General features: G+C 39.6%; 1 protein-coding gene across 5 annotated transcripts in view; it reads right to left on the reverse strand.

Annotated features, from left to right (window-relative positions):
- mcf2l2 (MCF.2 cell line derived transforming sequence-like 2) overlaps window positions 1–18,946 on the reverse strand; it is a 109,268-nt gene that overhangs the window by 26,394 nt on the left and 63,928 nt on the right. For all 5 annotated transcript variants that reach the window (XM_023416526.2, XM_087176692.1, XM_087176693.1 and 2 more), the window contains exons 18-27: window positions 18,123–18,192; window positions 17,322–17,414; window positions 16,881–16,973; window positions 14,893–15,015; window positions 13,869–13,949; window positions 12,904–13,044; window positions 11,206–11,298; window positions 10,713–10,791; window positions 3,681–3,717; window positions 2,749–2,846 (exon numbers count right to left, since the gene is read on the reverse strand). In XM_023416526.2, coding sequence (XP_023272294.1) covers window positions 2,749–2,846; window positions 3,681–3,717; window positions 10,713–10,791; window positions 11,206–11,298; window positions 12,904–13,044; window positions 13,869–13,949; window positions 14,893–15,015; window positions 16,881–16,973; window positions 17,322–17,414; window positions 18,123–18,192 — 908 coding nt within the window. The remainder of the gene's footprint in view (window positions 1–2,748; window positions 2,847–3,680; window positions 3,718–10,712; window positions 10,792–11,205; window positions 11,299–12,903; window positions 13,045–13,868; window positions 13,950–14,892; window positions 15,016–16,880; window positions 16,974–17,321; window positions 17,415–18,122; window positions 18,193–18,946) is intronic.

Here is an 18,946-nt window from a genome sequence, read left to right on the forward strand (position 1 = left end):
CAGAGAGGGCTGAAAGAGACTGACAGGGCTGCTTTTTTCATTGATGCCCAACGGCTGCACTCGTCAACCCAAGGCTCGGGTTTCCAATCGAGCCGCCACAAATTCCCTGATGCTTAGTCCGGAAGGGGATCAACTTAGGCTCGGAATACACTGGCGGAAATATTGGACTAAGACCCATATATTCCTACTCCATCTATCCATCTACACTGGCTTCAGAAAGTATTCACTTTCATTTGCTGCACACTTCTTTTTATTGTTATATTGTTTCATTTTAAATGAGAAAATTGTCTATTTTTCCCCATCAATCTACAACCAATCAAAAGCAATGACATTTATAAAAAGTATTCAGACCCTTTGCTGTGACACCAAAGTGGTCAGGTGCATTGTGTTTGCTTTAGATAGCCTTGAGATATGTCTGCAACTTGACTGGAGTCCAGCTGTGACAAACTGAAATGATTGGACATAGTTACCAGCTGCAAAAGCAGGGTTGGTATTATTTTCACCTTGTGTGTGTGTGTGTGTGTGTGTGTGTGTGTGTGTGTGTGTGTATGTGTGTGTCATCATGGCAAAATGTGGTCCTGGAGACACCTACTGTAGCAGGAGCTACCACAGAGGTGGTTTTGAGTACTACAGTAGGTTACATGTCTGTCTTTTGACGGGCAGATTGTCTGAGATCCAGTCATCTACACGTGTAGATGAGATCAAATGAAATGAAGTTTGGAACTACGAGGACTCTTCCTCTTCCAAATCGAGTACCCTTGCAAGAAGGGACTTAGTCATGGAGGTGCCCAAGAACCCAATTAGAAGACATCAAGTCATTAGAAGACAGATTCAGAAGTCCTCTGCAGAGATGGGAGAACCTGCTGGAAGGACAAACATCACAGCAGCGCGCCATCAATCAGCCTTTATGGCAGAATGACTAGACGGCAGCAACCTTGAGTAAAAAGCATATGACAGCCTGCTTGGAGTTTGCCTAACTGCATTTAAAGGACTCCATGAGCACGGAGAAAAAGATTTTCTGAACTCTTTCGGCAGAACTCCAAAGACTGTCTGGCACTGCTCATCACCTGGATAAATACCATCTCTACAGTGAAATATGGTGGTGGCAGCACCATGTTATGGGGGGGGGGGGGCTTATACAAATTTGCTCCAGAGTGCCTGTGAACTGAGACTGGGTCGCTTTCCACTTTCCTGAATCATACAGCTAAGACAACGCTGAAGGTCTTTGGGAGGCAAAAAATTACACTTTTTTTAAAATTAAATCTGAACACACAGACGTAATTCGTATATGTTTAGATTCAGTGTGACTTTGATTTTCCACGGATATCATGATCTCCAGGTATGTGATGTTCTTTGTGAATAAACATCAATAAATAAATCATAGTTCCATAACTTCCTGTTTACATCTCCCAAAGCATCATGGGAAACGTAGTTCCAAAACCTAGAGCAAGACAATCCACCAAATAGAATCAAGACAAAGAATAATAATAGAAGTTAACAAATCCATTAATATTTACTTTTCCATGTTGTACTACCAATCATTTAAAAAAAGAAGAGAAGACAAAAAGATATCTTTTGATAAAGGAGAGAATGGCAGAGAGGAGAAATAGAGAGTTAGAAAGGTGAACACAGAGCAGTGGGTGAAGTGCAGAGAGAGGACTGAAGACAAAGGTGGCAGGAAGGGTGACAGAAGAGAGAGAGAGAAGAGAGAATGCGAGTGAAAGAGACAGAGGAGGAAGAGGAAAAAAGAGAAAAGAGTAGGAGGTGTGAATGGATGCGAAGAGACAGGTATGGGTTTGGACAGTTGGTTTTATAATAGTGACCGCACACCCATTTGAGGGGTGAGACCAAAAAACAACAGCCGCTTTCAACTGTCCTTAACCTTTACCTTCATTCTAGCAGTGGTGATTGGAAGAGGAGTGTGTGTGTGTGTGTGTGTGTGTGTGGTGTGGGTGTGTGTGTGTGTAAAGCCAATTCTGAGTGAGAGCAATGAATGGAAATCCACACCTTCAGTGTTTTTTGAAGTGCTTCTGTAGTGTTACAGACATCTGTGACTCGTCGGTCTAACGGAACAGAACCGGATCTATCATGACAAATGTATCCATGAAATTTGCAGAATGTGTAAATCATAAAATACCAGCTTGGTGTCTCACAGTGTACAAGGAATCATTAATATGCTCCTATTTAACTCATGCCAACATAACTGACTTTTCACTGAATGTTATGGGGGGCAATCGGGTGCAAGGGGGGGTCTGGGGCCCTTGGTCAAAAACTGCTAATAAACTGGCAACTGAATAAACTACATTGACTCAGTGTCAGTATGAAATAATAAAAAAGTATCTGTAAAGCTCAAAGGTGTTGTAATACTATGGTACCAGTAGGCTCTTCTAAAATCCTAATTTCTATGCAATCTTTTTTTCTCTTCCCTCCTCATCAGTGATTCAGTGATGTGTGACGCACTGTCTGACTGGTCACACTGATCTTATCAGTCGAAATGAGAAAATAAACTTACATCACCTCCCATAGACTCTCTTTCCCAATTCTTCTTTGCGCGTGTGTGTGTGTGTGTGGACGTGCTGTCTCACTTGGCCTTGTATTGCTTTTTACACTGTGATGCCAAACTAAACTCAACACTTAACTTAATGGTGCACACTTCATATCCCATTTCACTTCCTCCAGGAGTTAATGAGAGTTGAGATGCTTTTGCAGTCAAAAAAAATTATTCATAAAGAAAAAAGTCTGTTCTACCTCTCTTCTGTCTCATATTAGGGCTGGGGTTGGTCCTCCGGAAGCCGGACTCCGGACTTGATGAATCAGACTGTCTCAGCGCCAACTTCCGCACGTTCCTATTGGAGTAGAGTAAGATTGGTGTATCCCAATGAAATGACTGAAGCAGAATGTCCTAACTACAAAGTGCAAGGTGTCACATCCTCTACAAAATCTGCAGGTCTACAGGTGTTTTAAGAGGTCACAGAATTCTGGGGGCAGCAAAACAAACTATTGTTGTTTTAATAGAGAAGTCAGATAATAATTGGCCTTTTTCCATGGATCTGATTTTCTGTTTCACACGGCATGAGCCTGCGCACAGCAGGGCAAAGTGAAAGGAGTTGGTTACTGTTGAGAGGTTGGAGGTGTGCAGCCTGTCGCCTGCAGCTCGTCATCTAACAGCTCACTGTGGCTGCTCCTTCTTGTTCCATTACTCCCTGCAATGTTTCAAACTGATCTGCTGAAATGCTGAAAATGACTGTTGTCATATTCTGTTGACACATTTTTGATGAACAATAGTGGCAAGAACTAAGATTTTTTTTTCCCCTTTTAACAATCTTGAAAAACCTTCTAATATTCTGTTTTCACTTTGTCATTATGTATTGACTGTAGATTGATGAGATAAAAGGTTTTAGCATAAGGCTGCAACATAACAAAATGTGAACAAAGTGACAGGGTCTTAATACTTTCTGAATATGAGCACTGTATATAAATATTGCAATACTTTCATAAGTGGGCCCAGTCGCTATTGTGTTGGCTCATTCGGTGATAAATGTCTGTTAAGTCACTATCTATTAAAATGAAAATCTTCTAGACTGACACTTTAACTTTTTAGCTCTCATATTAGCTCTTTCATGTGCTAAGAAGAGACATTATGTCACTTTGTCGTTTGTAACATGACGGTGTTTGCTCACCTCATCGGTGCTCCATAGATGTTGAGCTGACTGGCTTCTGTGAACACAACAGAGAAAATTACACTTTACTTTGCATCAAATGACAATACTGGTTGTGTCTACCATAAAAATCCATTTGAGTGTTCAAGAAATTATTTATACGAACATTTTCTGATCTGCCACCTCACTGATGAAGGTCTGCTGAAGTTTAAGCTTTGAAGAATACTTGGTTAAAGTTAGGGAAAGATTAAAATCATGGTTAAAATAACCAGTGTTGAGATGAGATCTAAACTGTGGTCTCTGGTGTCCTGCACTAAGAGGTGCTGGAGGCCTGAAACATTATAGTGGTTCTGCTTTTGCTCCTTTTGTTTTTTTTAATTGATATTTTTGACAGACACATGCGATGCTACGGAACTGTTATATATTATACACTGTAATGTTTTTTTTTTTACCAGGCAAAATAACAAAAAATGGGCAATAACCTCAAAGCATAACCAGACTGTGTATAGTTAGAGATACAGTACCTGCACATACAGTGTGCATACAGTATAAAACTACCACATTCTGTCAAATTAATAGTCCATAGTCCATATTGTTCACCTTTATATAGAGGTACAATGTAAGTTTCAGTTCTCTCTATGTGGGGAAAAACAAATTTGTCTTCCTACCAAACAAAAAAACATGAATGTATCTCCTTCTTTATAAAGCATTTACAAAGCTGCTTTTTCTTAATGGGTACCCATTATGCTCATTTCCAGGTCTATATTTTTAATCTGGGACTCCACTGGGGTAACTAAAAAAAAAGGCAATATTAGCTCAGGCCGCCTTAAAAGCCCACTTTATTCTGATTGGCCAAACTTCCGCAAGCCTACCCAGGGGCAGCACAGCCTGCCTGATCCCTTTACCGCTCTGGAGCTTCGGAGACCAGATAGTAAAACGAAGTAACAGAACTGATTGGTAATGGCAACTTCTCAAATCCATCTGTAAAAGTTCGAGTCCGAATTCATTCCAGAATATGTGAGAGGAGAGAATGAACATCAATCACAATGCGTAAAACCAAAAAAAGTCTTCTGTCAGGAAATACCAAAGCTAATGTTGCTAGTAAAATGTAATTCTGCTGTCCCATAGTGTTTTCTGTTGACTGGGCTTTGTAACTTGGCAGGGCTTTTACATGCACAAAAAAGCATAAAGGCAAAGAAAAAAACACTACAGGAAAGCGGAAAACCCCATAAAACATAATGTGGGCACTTTAAGAGTTTGAAACCTCCATTGTATATATCTGGTGTTTAGTAACTAGGAGTTTTCTTCTTCTTTGTTGGCATTGTTCTTTATCTTAGTGCATTACTGCCACCTGTAGGTCAGTGGAACAGTGTGAAACCACCGGCAGAAATGTGTATTGCATCAACTGCATATATGTGCATGCACATGTGTGTGTGCACAAGACAGATGAAACACAACTACAGGTCAAAAATGTCATGTTACCTTTCAGGTTTGTAATCCTCTCTGTCCCTATATTAGTGCCTGGTCCTGTTGAATCTGCATTGCACAGGACATGAAGGATACAGGAGAAGATAGATGCTAATAGCTGGTGAGTCATTACACAGGTCAAGATATTAAAAGTTGCATATTGCATATTATGGGTTATGATTATGTTTTGTGTTTTTTATAAACTCAGATATGAAAAATAAAAGCGGTGAAGTTGTTTTACTACTGCCATTCCGCTAACCCTAACCCTAATGGCTAACAGTAAGCTAGCAGTGTGGGCTAGTGTGAGTGGGTGAGGGAGAATCATGGCGGGTAGGGGTGTGCTGATCATCAGCATAAACTGTGAATGTTGCTCTACATTTATATTAGTGTCCACATTTTTATTATAAAAATAAATTATGCAGCCTTTCGAGCAAAACAGAGTTTCTGAATTTTGTATACATTCTGTACATGCCATGATTACCATGGCCTTCTGCCAAATCTGAACCCAGTTGGCCTTGTGAGTTGATCTGTGCTTAGCCAGTCAGAGCATTTTCTGATGAATAGTGGGCGGTTACTTGTGCCTAACAGCAAAATCTGCTGTGGTTGGGACAGAAAGAGGCCATCAGAAAAGTGGTGGAAAATCAAGACTATTTTTTTGTTAAAAAAAATTATAGTTTTATTTAATTTCATAGAGACATGAATAGTACAGACCTAACTATAAGTGTTAAAATATGGGACCTTTAAAAACAAAGGAGGAAAAATAGTACAGGATGAGTTATAAAAAATAGCTAACCGGCTGTTTTTGTGATCAGCCAGAAAAGGAAGTTTATGGGGTTTCAGGCTGTGTTTTCAGTGTCTGACCTCTGGAGCAGTATTAAAGGATGACATCTTTTACCCTTGGAAGCGTCTCTGATCCCTCTCTCTCCTTCCACTCTAACATTTTTAAGTTATTTCCAAGCTTAAAATCGCCCAAACTGCTGTGTCAACTGTGTAAGCTCATTTTTATTGGCCTTTATTGGCTCCAGAAAGAAAGAGGGAAACATCAGAACACTAAAATCCCTGGGGAAACAGCTTCAGAGACCAACTCATATCTAAACAAGAGGCTTCATAAATGCAACGTTACCAAATCTGGCCTGCCACAGGATTCTGCTGTCGGACAAGAAAACTCTAGAGAAGACTCTAGCAACATAACTGCAGACAAGAAGGCACAGCCTTCCCCAAATGCATAGCTCACATAAGTGAAATACCAAGCTCTATGAATGATCTGGCTTGACACCTCTTGTTCCAAGCAACCAATGAACCTGTCGCAGAAATGCAGAGTCAGCATGGAATCCTTCAATATGCTCCAAATATTGTATTCAGCAAAAGGGATATATTTTTTCATTATGGATCTAGCTATGTTTTATTTATAAAGGCTGGTCACACTGAGGTTTGTGCAATGGTACGTTATCTGTTTTCACTATAGATTCCTTCGGAGCGAATAGTGCATATGTTGGGTGACTCATCTTTATCATTGGATCTGAACCACAAATATCACCAAACAGGCAGACCTACCTGTGCTTTTCAGCTAAGCTGCCCGGCTGTTCCACCAGTCATCTCTATCATGACTTTGTCGAAATTTGATATGTCATATTCTTTTTCACAAGCTTTATCCATTATTTTGTTATATATAATGATGCGAGAGAATTTGGTCAGAAGGCTCAGACAATGAAGAGAAAAGTCCTGAGGTCGGACATGCTTCCAAATAATATTTCAATAGTTTACAACAGAATAAACAAAGTTCAATATGTTTACAATTCTACAAGGGCACCAACATGACATAAAATCATCTTGAGTGGTATCCAACCACCAGATAGTTATAGGGTTTTCTTGTCCAGATTTTGATTTTTGTCTGCCTCTGACATATCTGTCTCTACCCCAACACAATGGAGATGAATGGACCTATTCATATGAGACAGGCTTTCACAATTAAATCTCTGGATGACCATGTCAGCCACTTTGCTTTTGAGTTCGGTGCATTTGACTGACAAACCACAGTATTTCTTAGAACTGTATTACAAGTCGAGATTTAGTTGCACTTTTCTCCATTTGCTCTCTCTCTCTTGCTTATCCATATGTGGTTACACTCTCTGTTTCTCTCTCTCCGTCGCCATTTCTGTTGTTTTCTTGTTCTCTCTCTCTGTTTTCAGAGAGCTGGTTTAACATTAATATCAGCTAAATAATTTCCCGCCCAGGGCCCATATTTATCTGCTAAAAGTAAAACAGAAAAATCTTTTACTCCTACTCACAAACTAATGAATTCAAGTATTTATCCAACAACTATCCCAGGCCGTCAGGCGATCATTTTATTACTGATTTAAACATCATTACCTTCTGTACTTGCTGTAGTTGTATGTGCATACACAGTTTTAGTGTGCCAGCATTTTGGATGCAGTCTGTTAGAGTTTTAGATAATGTGGGTAAACCATTGGCTGATGGTCATCTAACTACTTTTGTTCTTTGCCCAATCACATGTCTTTGTGGTGATGTCACCACAGATCTCTGCAATTACTTTGGCGAGTGCAACATTATCATTACTGATAGAAATGATGGCAAAAGTATGAAAATAAAACTCCAGTCTAGCATGAACTCCAGTGTAGCATGAAAGGTCATTCTCAATCTTGGAAACAGATCATGGATAAACTTTGACCTACTAGCTTTTTCAACAACATCTCGTGGTCTTCGTTTGAGTGTGGTCGATCGTCATGGAGAAGAACATCCATTCTTTGACTCAGTAAATTAATAATAGTAATAATTTAAAAAAAGACTGTGACATACAGCACAAAGTTTCAGAGGCTAGTAAGTGGACTTCAAATTGTTTTGTTTAAACTTGCTGCCTTTTGTTTTCAATATGGATTCTACCTGTACATTTGTATATTTTACATAACACACCACTCATATTATAATCCATCTTCTATACTTCTCTCTCTCATCACATTCGTACTGTTTCTCCCTCTCCCTTCAGCTCACTGAGCTGAAATGACTGCTGTTCTCGTTTGCTGTCCTTCTCTCAACCCTCCTTTCTCCTCACACTTGCTCCTTCCTCCTTTCATGTTCATCCCTTCAAGCCTCCCTTCATTTACTCTGTGCTGCCTCCCAGTCTCCATCACCAACCTGAAATTCTCTCTTCTCTCTCTCTCTGCCAGTCTTTTTCTCTCCATGCATCATTCCAACATTGTCTCCTCTTCTTTAGGTTCAATCTCCCTTCTCCTTTTCCCAGTCCAATTTCATTCTATCTCTCTTGTCTTTCCTCTACCCTCCTCACACAGGGTCACAGCTGTAAATCACACATGCACACACACACACTCACACACGCTCGCTGCACTGGGCTATCTGAGCCTCCTACAGCCTCTGCTCTCTGGGCTTCATGACATGGCTGCCGTGTTATTAGTCAGTCTGCTCACACAGACACACACACTCAGGCACTCGTCCCCCGCACATATACAGATGGGTTGTCAGTCGGGCAGAGTGTGTGGCGCGCAGAGGGTGGTTTTCCTGTCAGTCAGGACCGCAGAGTGGAACTGTGGTAGACTGATGCTCGTTGGTCAAGAAGAGAGAGGGTTATAGAAACCAGTGGACACAGAGAGAACCAGGGAAAGGTTTGTGTTGCTGTGTGTTCATAAGTGCAAACATGTTTCACCTTTTGTACATTCTTTGCAGCAACTATTAATTTTACAGTTATTTTCACCATGGATTAAATGCTCTTAATTTAAAGTTTACAAAATGTCGTGAGCAAAATCGTGAGGAATGTCCATCACAGTTTCCCAGAGCCTAAAGTCACATCTTCACATTGGCTGTACTCCATTGATTTGAGATACTGTATGTTAATCAATTTTTGGTCAAGGGCCTTTGAAAACATATATATAACATAACATAATGCACTATGCAAAACTTATTGCAATGCTATGCAATATTACATCTTGTGTGGCTCTGGAGGAGCTTTAGCCTCGACGATGTCATAGTAATGTTATCCCCGGTTATGTAACCAGGCTTTTTTTTTTTATGTAATCAGGCTTTTAACGGGAAGCCTGTATTAACAACTGGGGCTATGATGTCTGAGAGATGTCACTTTGAAGATTAAGCCACACTATGGACTAAAAGTCAGGATGTCTTCACCGTGGCTTCTTTAATTTTGACCATTCTTTTGGTAATCTGTCTCTTGTGAGTTCCCGAACTTTATTGAGATGCGTTACTGAATTGCTTGAGGAAAACTTTAACTTTCAGTCCAGCAACTAATCATTTTATAAAATAATCATTTCAGCACTACACAGCACAGAGTTAAATGGGCTGACTAGACTTAGGCATCTCTTGGTGAAAGTTTGTTTGAGCATCTCTGTGTGCAGCAGTTCTCCATAAAGAGTTTGTAGTATTTTCATCATGTTCTTGTTGAGCTGATGGACCGTAGATCTCTAGTTTTAATTGTAGCTATGTTGGAAAAAATTGGGATGGAATTCTTTGTGAGCAACATAGTGAGGAAAAAACATATCTGAATTTTAAATATCCAGTCCTGCAATACAGTGTCTACTCATCAATCTTTGTGAAATATTTGCATTGCATTATATTTAGGCTTTCACAGCACTTGGTTAAGATCAGGTATCTGGGTAGGTAGTATTTGTATTTGTCAGCATCAATGTTGTGTAGTTGAAAAACTTCATTCTGTCAGTGCACATCTTTAAGGTTACTGCTTATAAAAGCTACGACCAAAACAGAAATATAAATGCAATCCCTGTGTGCAACAGTGATTTAGGTAACCAGAGTGAACGCTTCAAGGCACAAATGAACCGATTTTTTGAAGGCTGAATTACGTTTGTGAGCTGTGATTGAATGAGAACGACTAAGAGAAGAAAAATCTTACATTTCCTTTACGTAATACTTATTTCCCATAAGAAACTCAGTATTGATTCACATGTCTTAAGTATTTTTGATGCGAACAGACTCTGATTATGTTTTTGTTGCAATATAATTTTTCTCCGTCTGCAGTTCACAGACAGTTTTCAAAATTGGACAGTTGACTGTGACTTGGCAGTTCAAGAGAATGACAAGCACAACTCCAGACTACAGCGAAAGGATGACTCCAAGATGTGCTGACAGATACTGGTGTTGACCCGAAAATGTTCATAATAACAGAAAAAGAATTGAGTTGTTGCAGCAGGAAATAAGGTTAGAGCCACAGAAATAGAACTGAAAAATCAAACTGTATATAAATAAGAATTTATGAAAATATGAAGATTCAATAAAATATAGCAACAGCAACCAGGTGAATGTGTGATTAGAAATACAATATTTCAGTGTACATACCATGTATACAGCATATGCACTGTAGTAAGAAAGTTACATGTATACTACAGGTATACTGGGCTACCAGGAGGTAACAGATGAACGGATTCATAAAATCACTCGCCTGTCCTTCAGCTACAAATAGGAAGCTCTTATGAGCATATATTCTCAAGTGCACAGGAGTGTGTGTGCATGTGTATGTGCGTGTGTGTGTGTGTGTGTGTGTGTGCGTGTGTGCGTGTGTGTGTGTGTGTGTGTGTGTGTGCCTACCTCTGCATGCCTCCAGCTGGCCTGTAAGCACTTTACGAATCTCTGACACCCACATATTTTTCACATCCATGGAAGGAGCCTTGGGAAGAATAAACACACACACACACACACACACACACACACACGTACAAACACAAATCAAGCAACATATACAACAAAAGCATTCTTACAGTAATGCTGTTTCTGTGTGTGAGAAACTGCTCAGTGGGGAAGCTGTATGGTGCAACACTGTCCCCGAGAGGAGAACTGTGGAAAAGAGCTCAGGATGCCTCCCAACAAGCATCTATGACAAAATGAAATATTAACTGGATCTTTTCAATCCAGATATCATAACACTAAAAATTACACTTAAACATTTTTGTGTTAATTTACCATCACGTATCACTATAGGTGTGATCAGGGAGGAGAAATCATGAATTCATGATGTAAGCATCCACAGAATCCAGGAAAAAAAAAAAAAAAGGTTTGTCTCATTCCAGTGGCATCAACATACCTGGATGATGTAAACCTCCTCCCTGCCGTTGTACCACACCTCAAACTTCTTGCTGTCTCCTTTGACGTTTTCTGTGATGCCCACGGCGCTCATCTGGACAGACAGCAGGACAGAGACACTGTGAGACGCAGAAGTAAATGAGGCAGCATCTAAGACTAACCTTTATTGTTTAGAATATGTAAAATCATTGACATAAGCAATTATTGAAAGTTGAGGAAATCCACATAACCTAAAATGACCTGAAAACTTCAGTTAACTTGACATTTCCAGATTAACACGTTTGAGAGACCCAGGAAAAAAAAAACTTTGAACTTTTGAAACTTAAAGGTTTGCTCTAAAAAAAAGTCAAACTATTGCTTTTTTAAGATTTACATCTTCACCAGAAGTATGCACATCCTGTCTGAATGTCACAAACAGGGTAGGGAAGTCAAAGTGAAAAACTGGGTGAAGGACTGACCATATCCATACAAGATGCCACATGAAACTGGGGCTCTTGAGCCTCCTGCGCATCCGGGGCAATAGGGAAGGTGCCCACTTTGCCCGGTTGGTAATTCAGCCTGATCAGTTGTGACTTTTGGTCACGGTACTGAGGTGATTTTGGAGGAGAACAGTGTGTCATGTAGTCTTTGTTGCATGTTGAATGACATTTAAACACGTAAAATAAGCTTTCATCAAACACTGTAAGTGTGAAGCCTTTATAGATCAACACTTGGACGGTGTGAAAAGTTCATATCTTATACCTGAGTCTTAGTCATTACAACCACTTCGCTCTCAAACACAGGGTGCTGCATTTTATTGAGCTGCTCTGGCTCTTCTCAGAGTCAAGAGGGTCAGAGCTGGAATATATCACCAATGACAAACATGAATGGCCTGAACACGGTTTCAGATAAAAAAAACATTTGTCGCAGGAGGCACAAACAGAATCAGCCAATTCCAATGGCTGGTAAGTATGTGAAAAAGACCTTCGCCAGTCATCCAGCAGTTTCATTACTGCATCATTTCATCTCTGTTCACGAATTTCAGCGGATAATTGCAACATTAGTACGCATTTGGAGTCCTGTTTCTGTCCATCTGAGAGAAAAGAACTATCTTCGGCTGCTAAATGTTTGACTTGGTGCTGGGCAGGTAGTGTAAAGTTGGTTTATCGGAACATTTTCTGTGAAAACAGCTGCGTCCTGCTGCTGGAAAACGAGGAAGAGCAAATAAAACCAAAACAATGATCTAAAAGACACTAAAATGCTCCATAGTGCTGAAGAAACCTGTAAGTCAAATGTTAGTTCTCTATGAATGTATCACTTCAAATAACCGCTTTCAAATTAAATACAGTAATTAAAGTTATTTTATCATTAATCTTCAATATTAATTTGTGTTGCTGCCACCTATAAATACTGCAGTCGAATACCGTGAAACCACCGGCAGGAATGTGTGTCAGTTCACTCGTGTGTGTGTCCTCATATGCATGCACAAGTTAACAGTACAGGGCTCCAATCATAGAAAAAGAGCTCCACAGCACTACAGGAAGTCAATGACTCCACAGGAATCCTTTCATTAACAGATTAGTTCAGCCTTTTTCTCGACATTTTGGCCATGTTTGAACATTTGCAGCTGTAAGAGAATTTGTTCTTTAGTTGTTGCTTTTATAGATCTTCAAATTACAGGGGGTGTTTATCGCACACCCGGGAGTCATGCAAATCTAACCTTGAGTGAGTGTTTGAAGCTGTAGGACGGGGTCTTCTCGTGTCCATCTGTGGTCTCCTCTCGCTTCTTGCAAAACAGCAGCATCTTGTCATACAGGAAGAGGTGCCTCTGCATGGGCTTAAATCGAGCCAGGTCCTTCACCTGAAATCAGGTCAGTCAGTCATTATGTCTGATTGCTGGTCCAGCAGTCACTCATCAGTTCAACTATTATATTCATTTTGAAATAAGTGTAAGTGTGGAAGCTCGGTATTCTAACTGTAAAGAACTGAGATAGATTATGTGTCACATAGTGCTGGTGTTGTTAACGACTGTGTTTCTCCATTAATGCCATATTCCTCATGAACCCTCTTGCTTCCCTTCCTTGCATCTTTTCCCTTATTGAAGAGGATAAATGTTTTATAACACTCTCTGCCCTTTCATCATCAGTAATTACTACTCCTGCAATCTTAAGCTCCATTTGCAGCAACTTTGTCCAGTTTTGTGCAGACACACCTAAGAAAATGTATCATTGCTCTCATTAGTGGGTTTTCTTTGTTCATGTTCTTTCTTTGATAAATGTGTAAAAAGAAATGTAAAACTATACGGATGATTTTGTATGCATTTTAAATCCATTTATGATGAATCACAAATTCACAACCCTGATGCTGTGTTTAAAGCCGGAGTGCTGGACTTTTACACCTAAATGAATGGCCGTTATAGTAAGAGTACAGTACTGATTAGGTAAATCTCTCTGTATTTCAAAGTATACTGGAGTTTTAAATCTGGTGTCAGTGACAAATTTCCCACGCTAGCACATTGTGTTTTATCAGCAAGCAAATGATTGGTTTGCCAAAACTGAAGAGGCGAGCAACCGTAGCAGTGTAGAGACGGTGTAGGCTACAGCAACGAGAAGTGGCCGAGTCTACGGCTGGAAAATCTAGAAAGCGTTTTCTGATTCTGTTATCTAGTGGAATGTGTTGTTGTACCTTGCTGTGGCCTTTCTTGTGGTCAGTCCACACATTAAAGGATCCCTGCATCAGCAGCTTCCCCAGTTCACTCAGGTTTCCCTGTGAACATCAAGACAAACACAGTCAGACTTCTACAGCACCACTCATTAGAGTCATAGCACTTTCCATCTGGAGGAGGCGATGGAAGCGCCATCTCATTCAGTTCTGTAGCTATAAGCAGATCTACCTGGGTTGAGGGGGAATAAATGAAAATCTGTTATTCATAAAAGAAGAAAAAAGCTAAATATTTTGCAGATATTTTTTATGACAATATAATGCCTCAACTTGTAAACAGTTGTGTCTGTAAATGTTTTACTGTACAAACTGAACTGCAGATTTAACCATCTTTTCAAATAGAGAAACTTATTATGCAGTATTTATTCCAGCAGTCTTTGCATTGCCACGCACTCTTGCACAACCTGTACCGTAGCTATAGTAGTAGCTTTATTCAAGGTGATTTTCTGCTGTTCATATTCACTTAATAACCACTGCTGATGAATAGAAATTTCACTATTCAGTTCATGAAGCAAGGAAGAACACTGCATTAAACCACAGGACGCCAATACCATCCCATGTATCAAGCTACTGACAGCTTTCAAGCGCCACACTGAGATTGTCATGAGGTTAACGTTACACAACAACAAACCATCCATGAACATGAACACACAGTCAGACGAACTGTCTATCTAAACCAGGTGATTTCTTATTTTTAAATTACCTGGAAGGGAATGAATTCTCTCATTCATCTTCGACTGCTACATTGATATCATCACCTGCCATGTATTGGGAACAGCTATGGTAAGACGTTTCTTGACATCTTGCTTCATGTTAACGTATTTCTTCTTTATTTCTGTCCCTCTAAGGCTCTGTGATGACACAGTATTAACAGATGTAGTAATATTTTCCCTTTTTTTGCCCCTAGTACTTGGCTTCTGTGTTTTCACATTGTAAATGATGGTGGTGATGATGATGATGATGATATACAGTAATTCTACATACTGACCTCAAAGCCAGTGATGGCTATTTGATGCATGGAGTCATTGACAGACTTGATGATGTCCAGCATTGTAGCTAAAGCCTCCTCTAGCTCAGCCACCCCCTCGCTCTTACTGCATTTTAGCATCTCCTGGAAGACAGAAAGGTGGAAGAGAAGAGAAGAGAAGAGAAGAGAAGAGAAGAGAAGAGAAGAGAAGAGAAGAGAAGAAAGGGGAAGGAAGTTAATCATTAACACTGATAACAGAGTTATCAGGTTGAGGATGTGGGGCTGTTGTCCAGGCAACAGCTTCTCTACACTGTGAAACACCATACAGGAATTTAGTGGAATAAACTAACCTTTCCTTTTTTGTTAATTTTAATTTAATTTAGAGGCCACTTAAGAACTTATGAACACATTGTTCTAACTTGAGGACTTTTGATTTGAAAATGATTGAATGAACTGCTGATGGTTTTTAAATAAACAAAACTAGCATATTCAGAGAGTTCCCAGCATGCACTGTTTGAGAATTCAAATTTCCCAGAGACTCTTATTTTGAAGGACCCATTCATGATGGAAACTGGCTGTGTGTTTTTAATACATGTTAAATTAAGTCATGATTGTTAACCATGAGTACGACTGAATTCAGCCCGTCATCCTACACATGACAGAATTTAACAAGTTTCTAAGTTGCACAAACTTTAAATGATTTACTGAGTATTAGTGACAGGGAAGTTGTATCCTCAAGTGTTTTGCAAAAAGCAAGAAATTCAATTTTGAAATTATTTTGACTTTGTAGTGTCAAAGTGATGTCCACTCAGCAGCTGCTCTAAATAAATAGGGCCCCCACTTCAGAAGAACCAGACGATGTTACGCTGAGACGTAACACCATAAAGTTTATGTCATAGCATTATAGTTGAGTTTTTCAATGTCTTTCTTTTTTTTCTTTTTTTATATATATTTTTTAATCTATTTATTTATTTTTCTCTTGTCCTGTCTTGTCCTGGGACATCTGTTTATTAAGATGGAGTGGCGTGAAAAATCAGAGCACTGGGTGAGTAAACCACCAATAACAGCAAACTGTGAGAGCCAGAACAAAGTCCTACTGTAGATCCTCAGCTCACCCACCAGGAGGAATCTGCAGGTGAGATCATCAAAGTTTGATTAGGGGAAACAGTGAGTCGGGACATGCAGAGCCTCCATCAAACTTGGTTTTATCGGATTTGCTGCAGGGCGTAGGGGGGGGCTTCCACAGGACTGATACTTATGATCAAGCAAATCAGTTTTGGTGAATTCACAACAGGAGATCTTACTTCTGGGATCTTCAGCTAATAGTATACATTAACTATTACATTACAGCGACATGTAGCACAGTTGTTTTGTGATTATAAGAGTGAATACAGCATGAATTCTGTTATTTCCTCTTTTTAATTAATATGCTATGGTGTAAAGGTATATTCTATAAGATGATTTTCCATAGGATAAAGGGCAGTTTATAATGTCATTGATATGGATGTGTTATCAGGCTGTGCAAAATCTGCTTAATAATAATAATGTATTCAAAATGTGTTTATTCTGGAACACACGATGTGAGTTGAAGGACATCTATTCTCATTATGTTATAACTTTGAGCTGACATCTGCAGATTTGTTACAGATAGGATCTTCAAATGTTGATTACTCTGGTTTCCATGGTAAAAGACTATAAAGCCTCATTGCGACTCCAGACTCAGAGAGTTTCTTGTCAATCTGTGGGGGATTACGTGGAGCAGACCGAACTAATTAGACAGATAATTACACAAAACAATGCTGTTATTAATGTACTGACATTTTAGTCAAACAAAATTTGGATAATTTTTAATGGGATCTTGTAGATTAAACAAGCTCAGCCAAAGCAAGCAAGCAGCCTTCAGAGTTCATGTCATAACAGTATACACTGTCATAGAGCTGAGAGCATTTTAATGTGTGTGTGTGTGTGTGTGTTTGTGTGTGTGTGTAGGTAGGTAGGTAGGTAGTTACCTTGAGCATGAGTTGGTATTTGGTGATCCTCTGGACAGGCTTCAGCAGGTAGGCATCCAGGGAGAGCTTGTGGTCCAGTTTCTTCTGGCATTCCTGTTGTCAGAAACACCAAACGTTCTCCATCAGGAAGGGACACTTCTTCTTCAACTTAGTCACAAAATTGGATAGCAGCATTTTCAAGATGTTGCCGTCAAAAGATTAAAATTTTACCATCAGGTTGGGCAATGTTTTCCTGATATGGGAAGTAACAGAGCACAGACTGAATTTCTACAGCACCATAAGATCTTCATGGCTGAACTTACTCATGACCTCCATCCCTAACAAGATATTTGACAAACCAAATCGTACAGGGGTCACAAGTTCAGACAGTTACGTTAGTTAGTTGCTATATGGGGTTGTTGTGTTGTTGGTGGTGTGTGTTTGTGTGTGTGTGTGTGTTACCTGAAAGAAGAGGCTGTCTCCACACTGTCTCCAGAGGACTTCAGAGCGGGGTTTATTCTGACAGTACTTTTCATACACCTGAAGCTCTTCTTTCTGTCAACACAAAGACAATATCTGAATGAGGAGAGGCCCTTAAATCATCTCTTGTCTGTTTCTGGTCGGTTTCAGCTGTTGCTGGAATATCAAGTTTTATCAATTCTGCACATCACTAACTGGTAGACCTCGTCTACTTATTAAGGGAGTCCATTATCATGAGACAATAGACAACAGAGTGTATACTGACCCAGTTTCCTACAATTATACATTTGCATTTTTATGGTAACGTTCCCCCGCCACATTTGTAAACAGGTTAGGCAAATTATTTGAAAGATCTCCTACTGTGATGCAGTCCAGTTCAACACCACTGCAAAGTATAGCCTCAATAATAATATTTAAATCAGCACCTCTATGAAAGTGTCAATAGATACTGTACATCTTTATCTCTATGGCTGAGCTGATAAAATGATTAGTGAGTTTGCTATCCATGTAGTATACCACTGTATACACATATACACAAATGCTCAGACTCATTCATTAACTTGCTCCTTTAGTCAGAAGGATTCAGATCTTTACTTGAGAAAAATAAATGATATTACACTATAAAAGTACTCAGATATACTAAAGTAAAAGAACAATAACTACTGAAAGTAGTTTAAAAAGTATTCATTATAGAGGAAACCAAAAAATGTGAATAATCATGTAAAATATAAGGACCTGAAAAATTGTACTTAAGTGCAGTACTTGGGGAACTGTACTACTCACTCGTTTCAGAAAGCAGGTTCCCACCAGCTCTGGTTTCTCTGTACAATTCTCCAGCTCCCTCAGAAATGTCCTGCAGGTAATTTATGGACACAGAAAAAGAACACAATGCACATTTTTATTTCCCTTTAACAAGCTAGATGCCAGTTTCTGCGCCCCCCTCCACCAAGTTTTACACAGGAAGTCAGTTTATTAGCCGTTGAGCAAAGCTATTCAGCCTATCAAAACAGTTGTAACCCTGATGACATCATCAAGATAATCTCAGTTTGAGCTCGAGACCTCAAACAGAAAGCCTGCATTATTAACTGGGTTGTGAAGATCGAAAGATGCAGACATTTAGTAGATAGGGAGGATCTAAATTGATATTGATTGCATTACGGAAAGTGCCAGGTCATATTAGTGCCTAAAAGTGGAGATATTTTGGCCTCTGCTGCTGAGATTTTTACCACTTTTATTATTCTATTTCTTTCAAGTCTCCAAGTTCAATTCAATTCCAAGTTCAAGTGGGTCTTGGCCCCTTAGTTTATGAAATGAAAGAATCCAGTTAAACGAAGGGCGCACTTCACAGAGGGATGAGAGTGAGACAGGAAGAGAAAACATAGTGGGATAGAGAAAAGAGTCAAGACAAAACAGGCAGCAAGAGAGAGAGGAAAAGAGGTGCAAGACAAAAGAGAGTGAATGGAGATAAAAGAAAAACAGGAACAACCCTATGGTTCAAGCCTCCTCGGAGTCTGTAATCAGCCTGAATGGCCCGTGATGTCTGTAAAGATTCTGCTTATTGATAGTTGCCTTGAATTACCATCTTGTCGGCACAAGTACTTTTTTTT

Source organism: Seriola lalandi, unplaced genomic scaffold (assembly GCF_002814215.2).
Source record: "Seriola lalandi dorsalis isolate HSWRI2012SDOR001 ecotype SW California unplaced genomic scaffold, Sedor1 jcf7180002054566, whole genome shotgun sequence".
In the NCBI taxonomy this organism is placed as follows: Eukaryota; Metazoa; Chordata; class Actinopteri; order Carangiformes; family Carangidae; genus Seriola; species Seriola lalandi.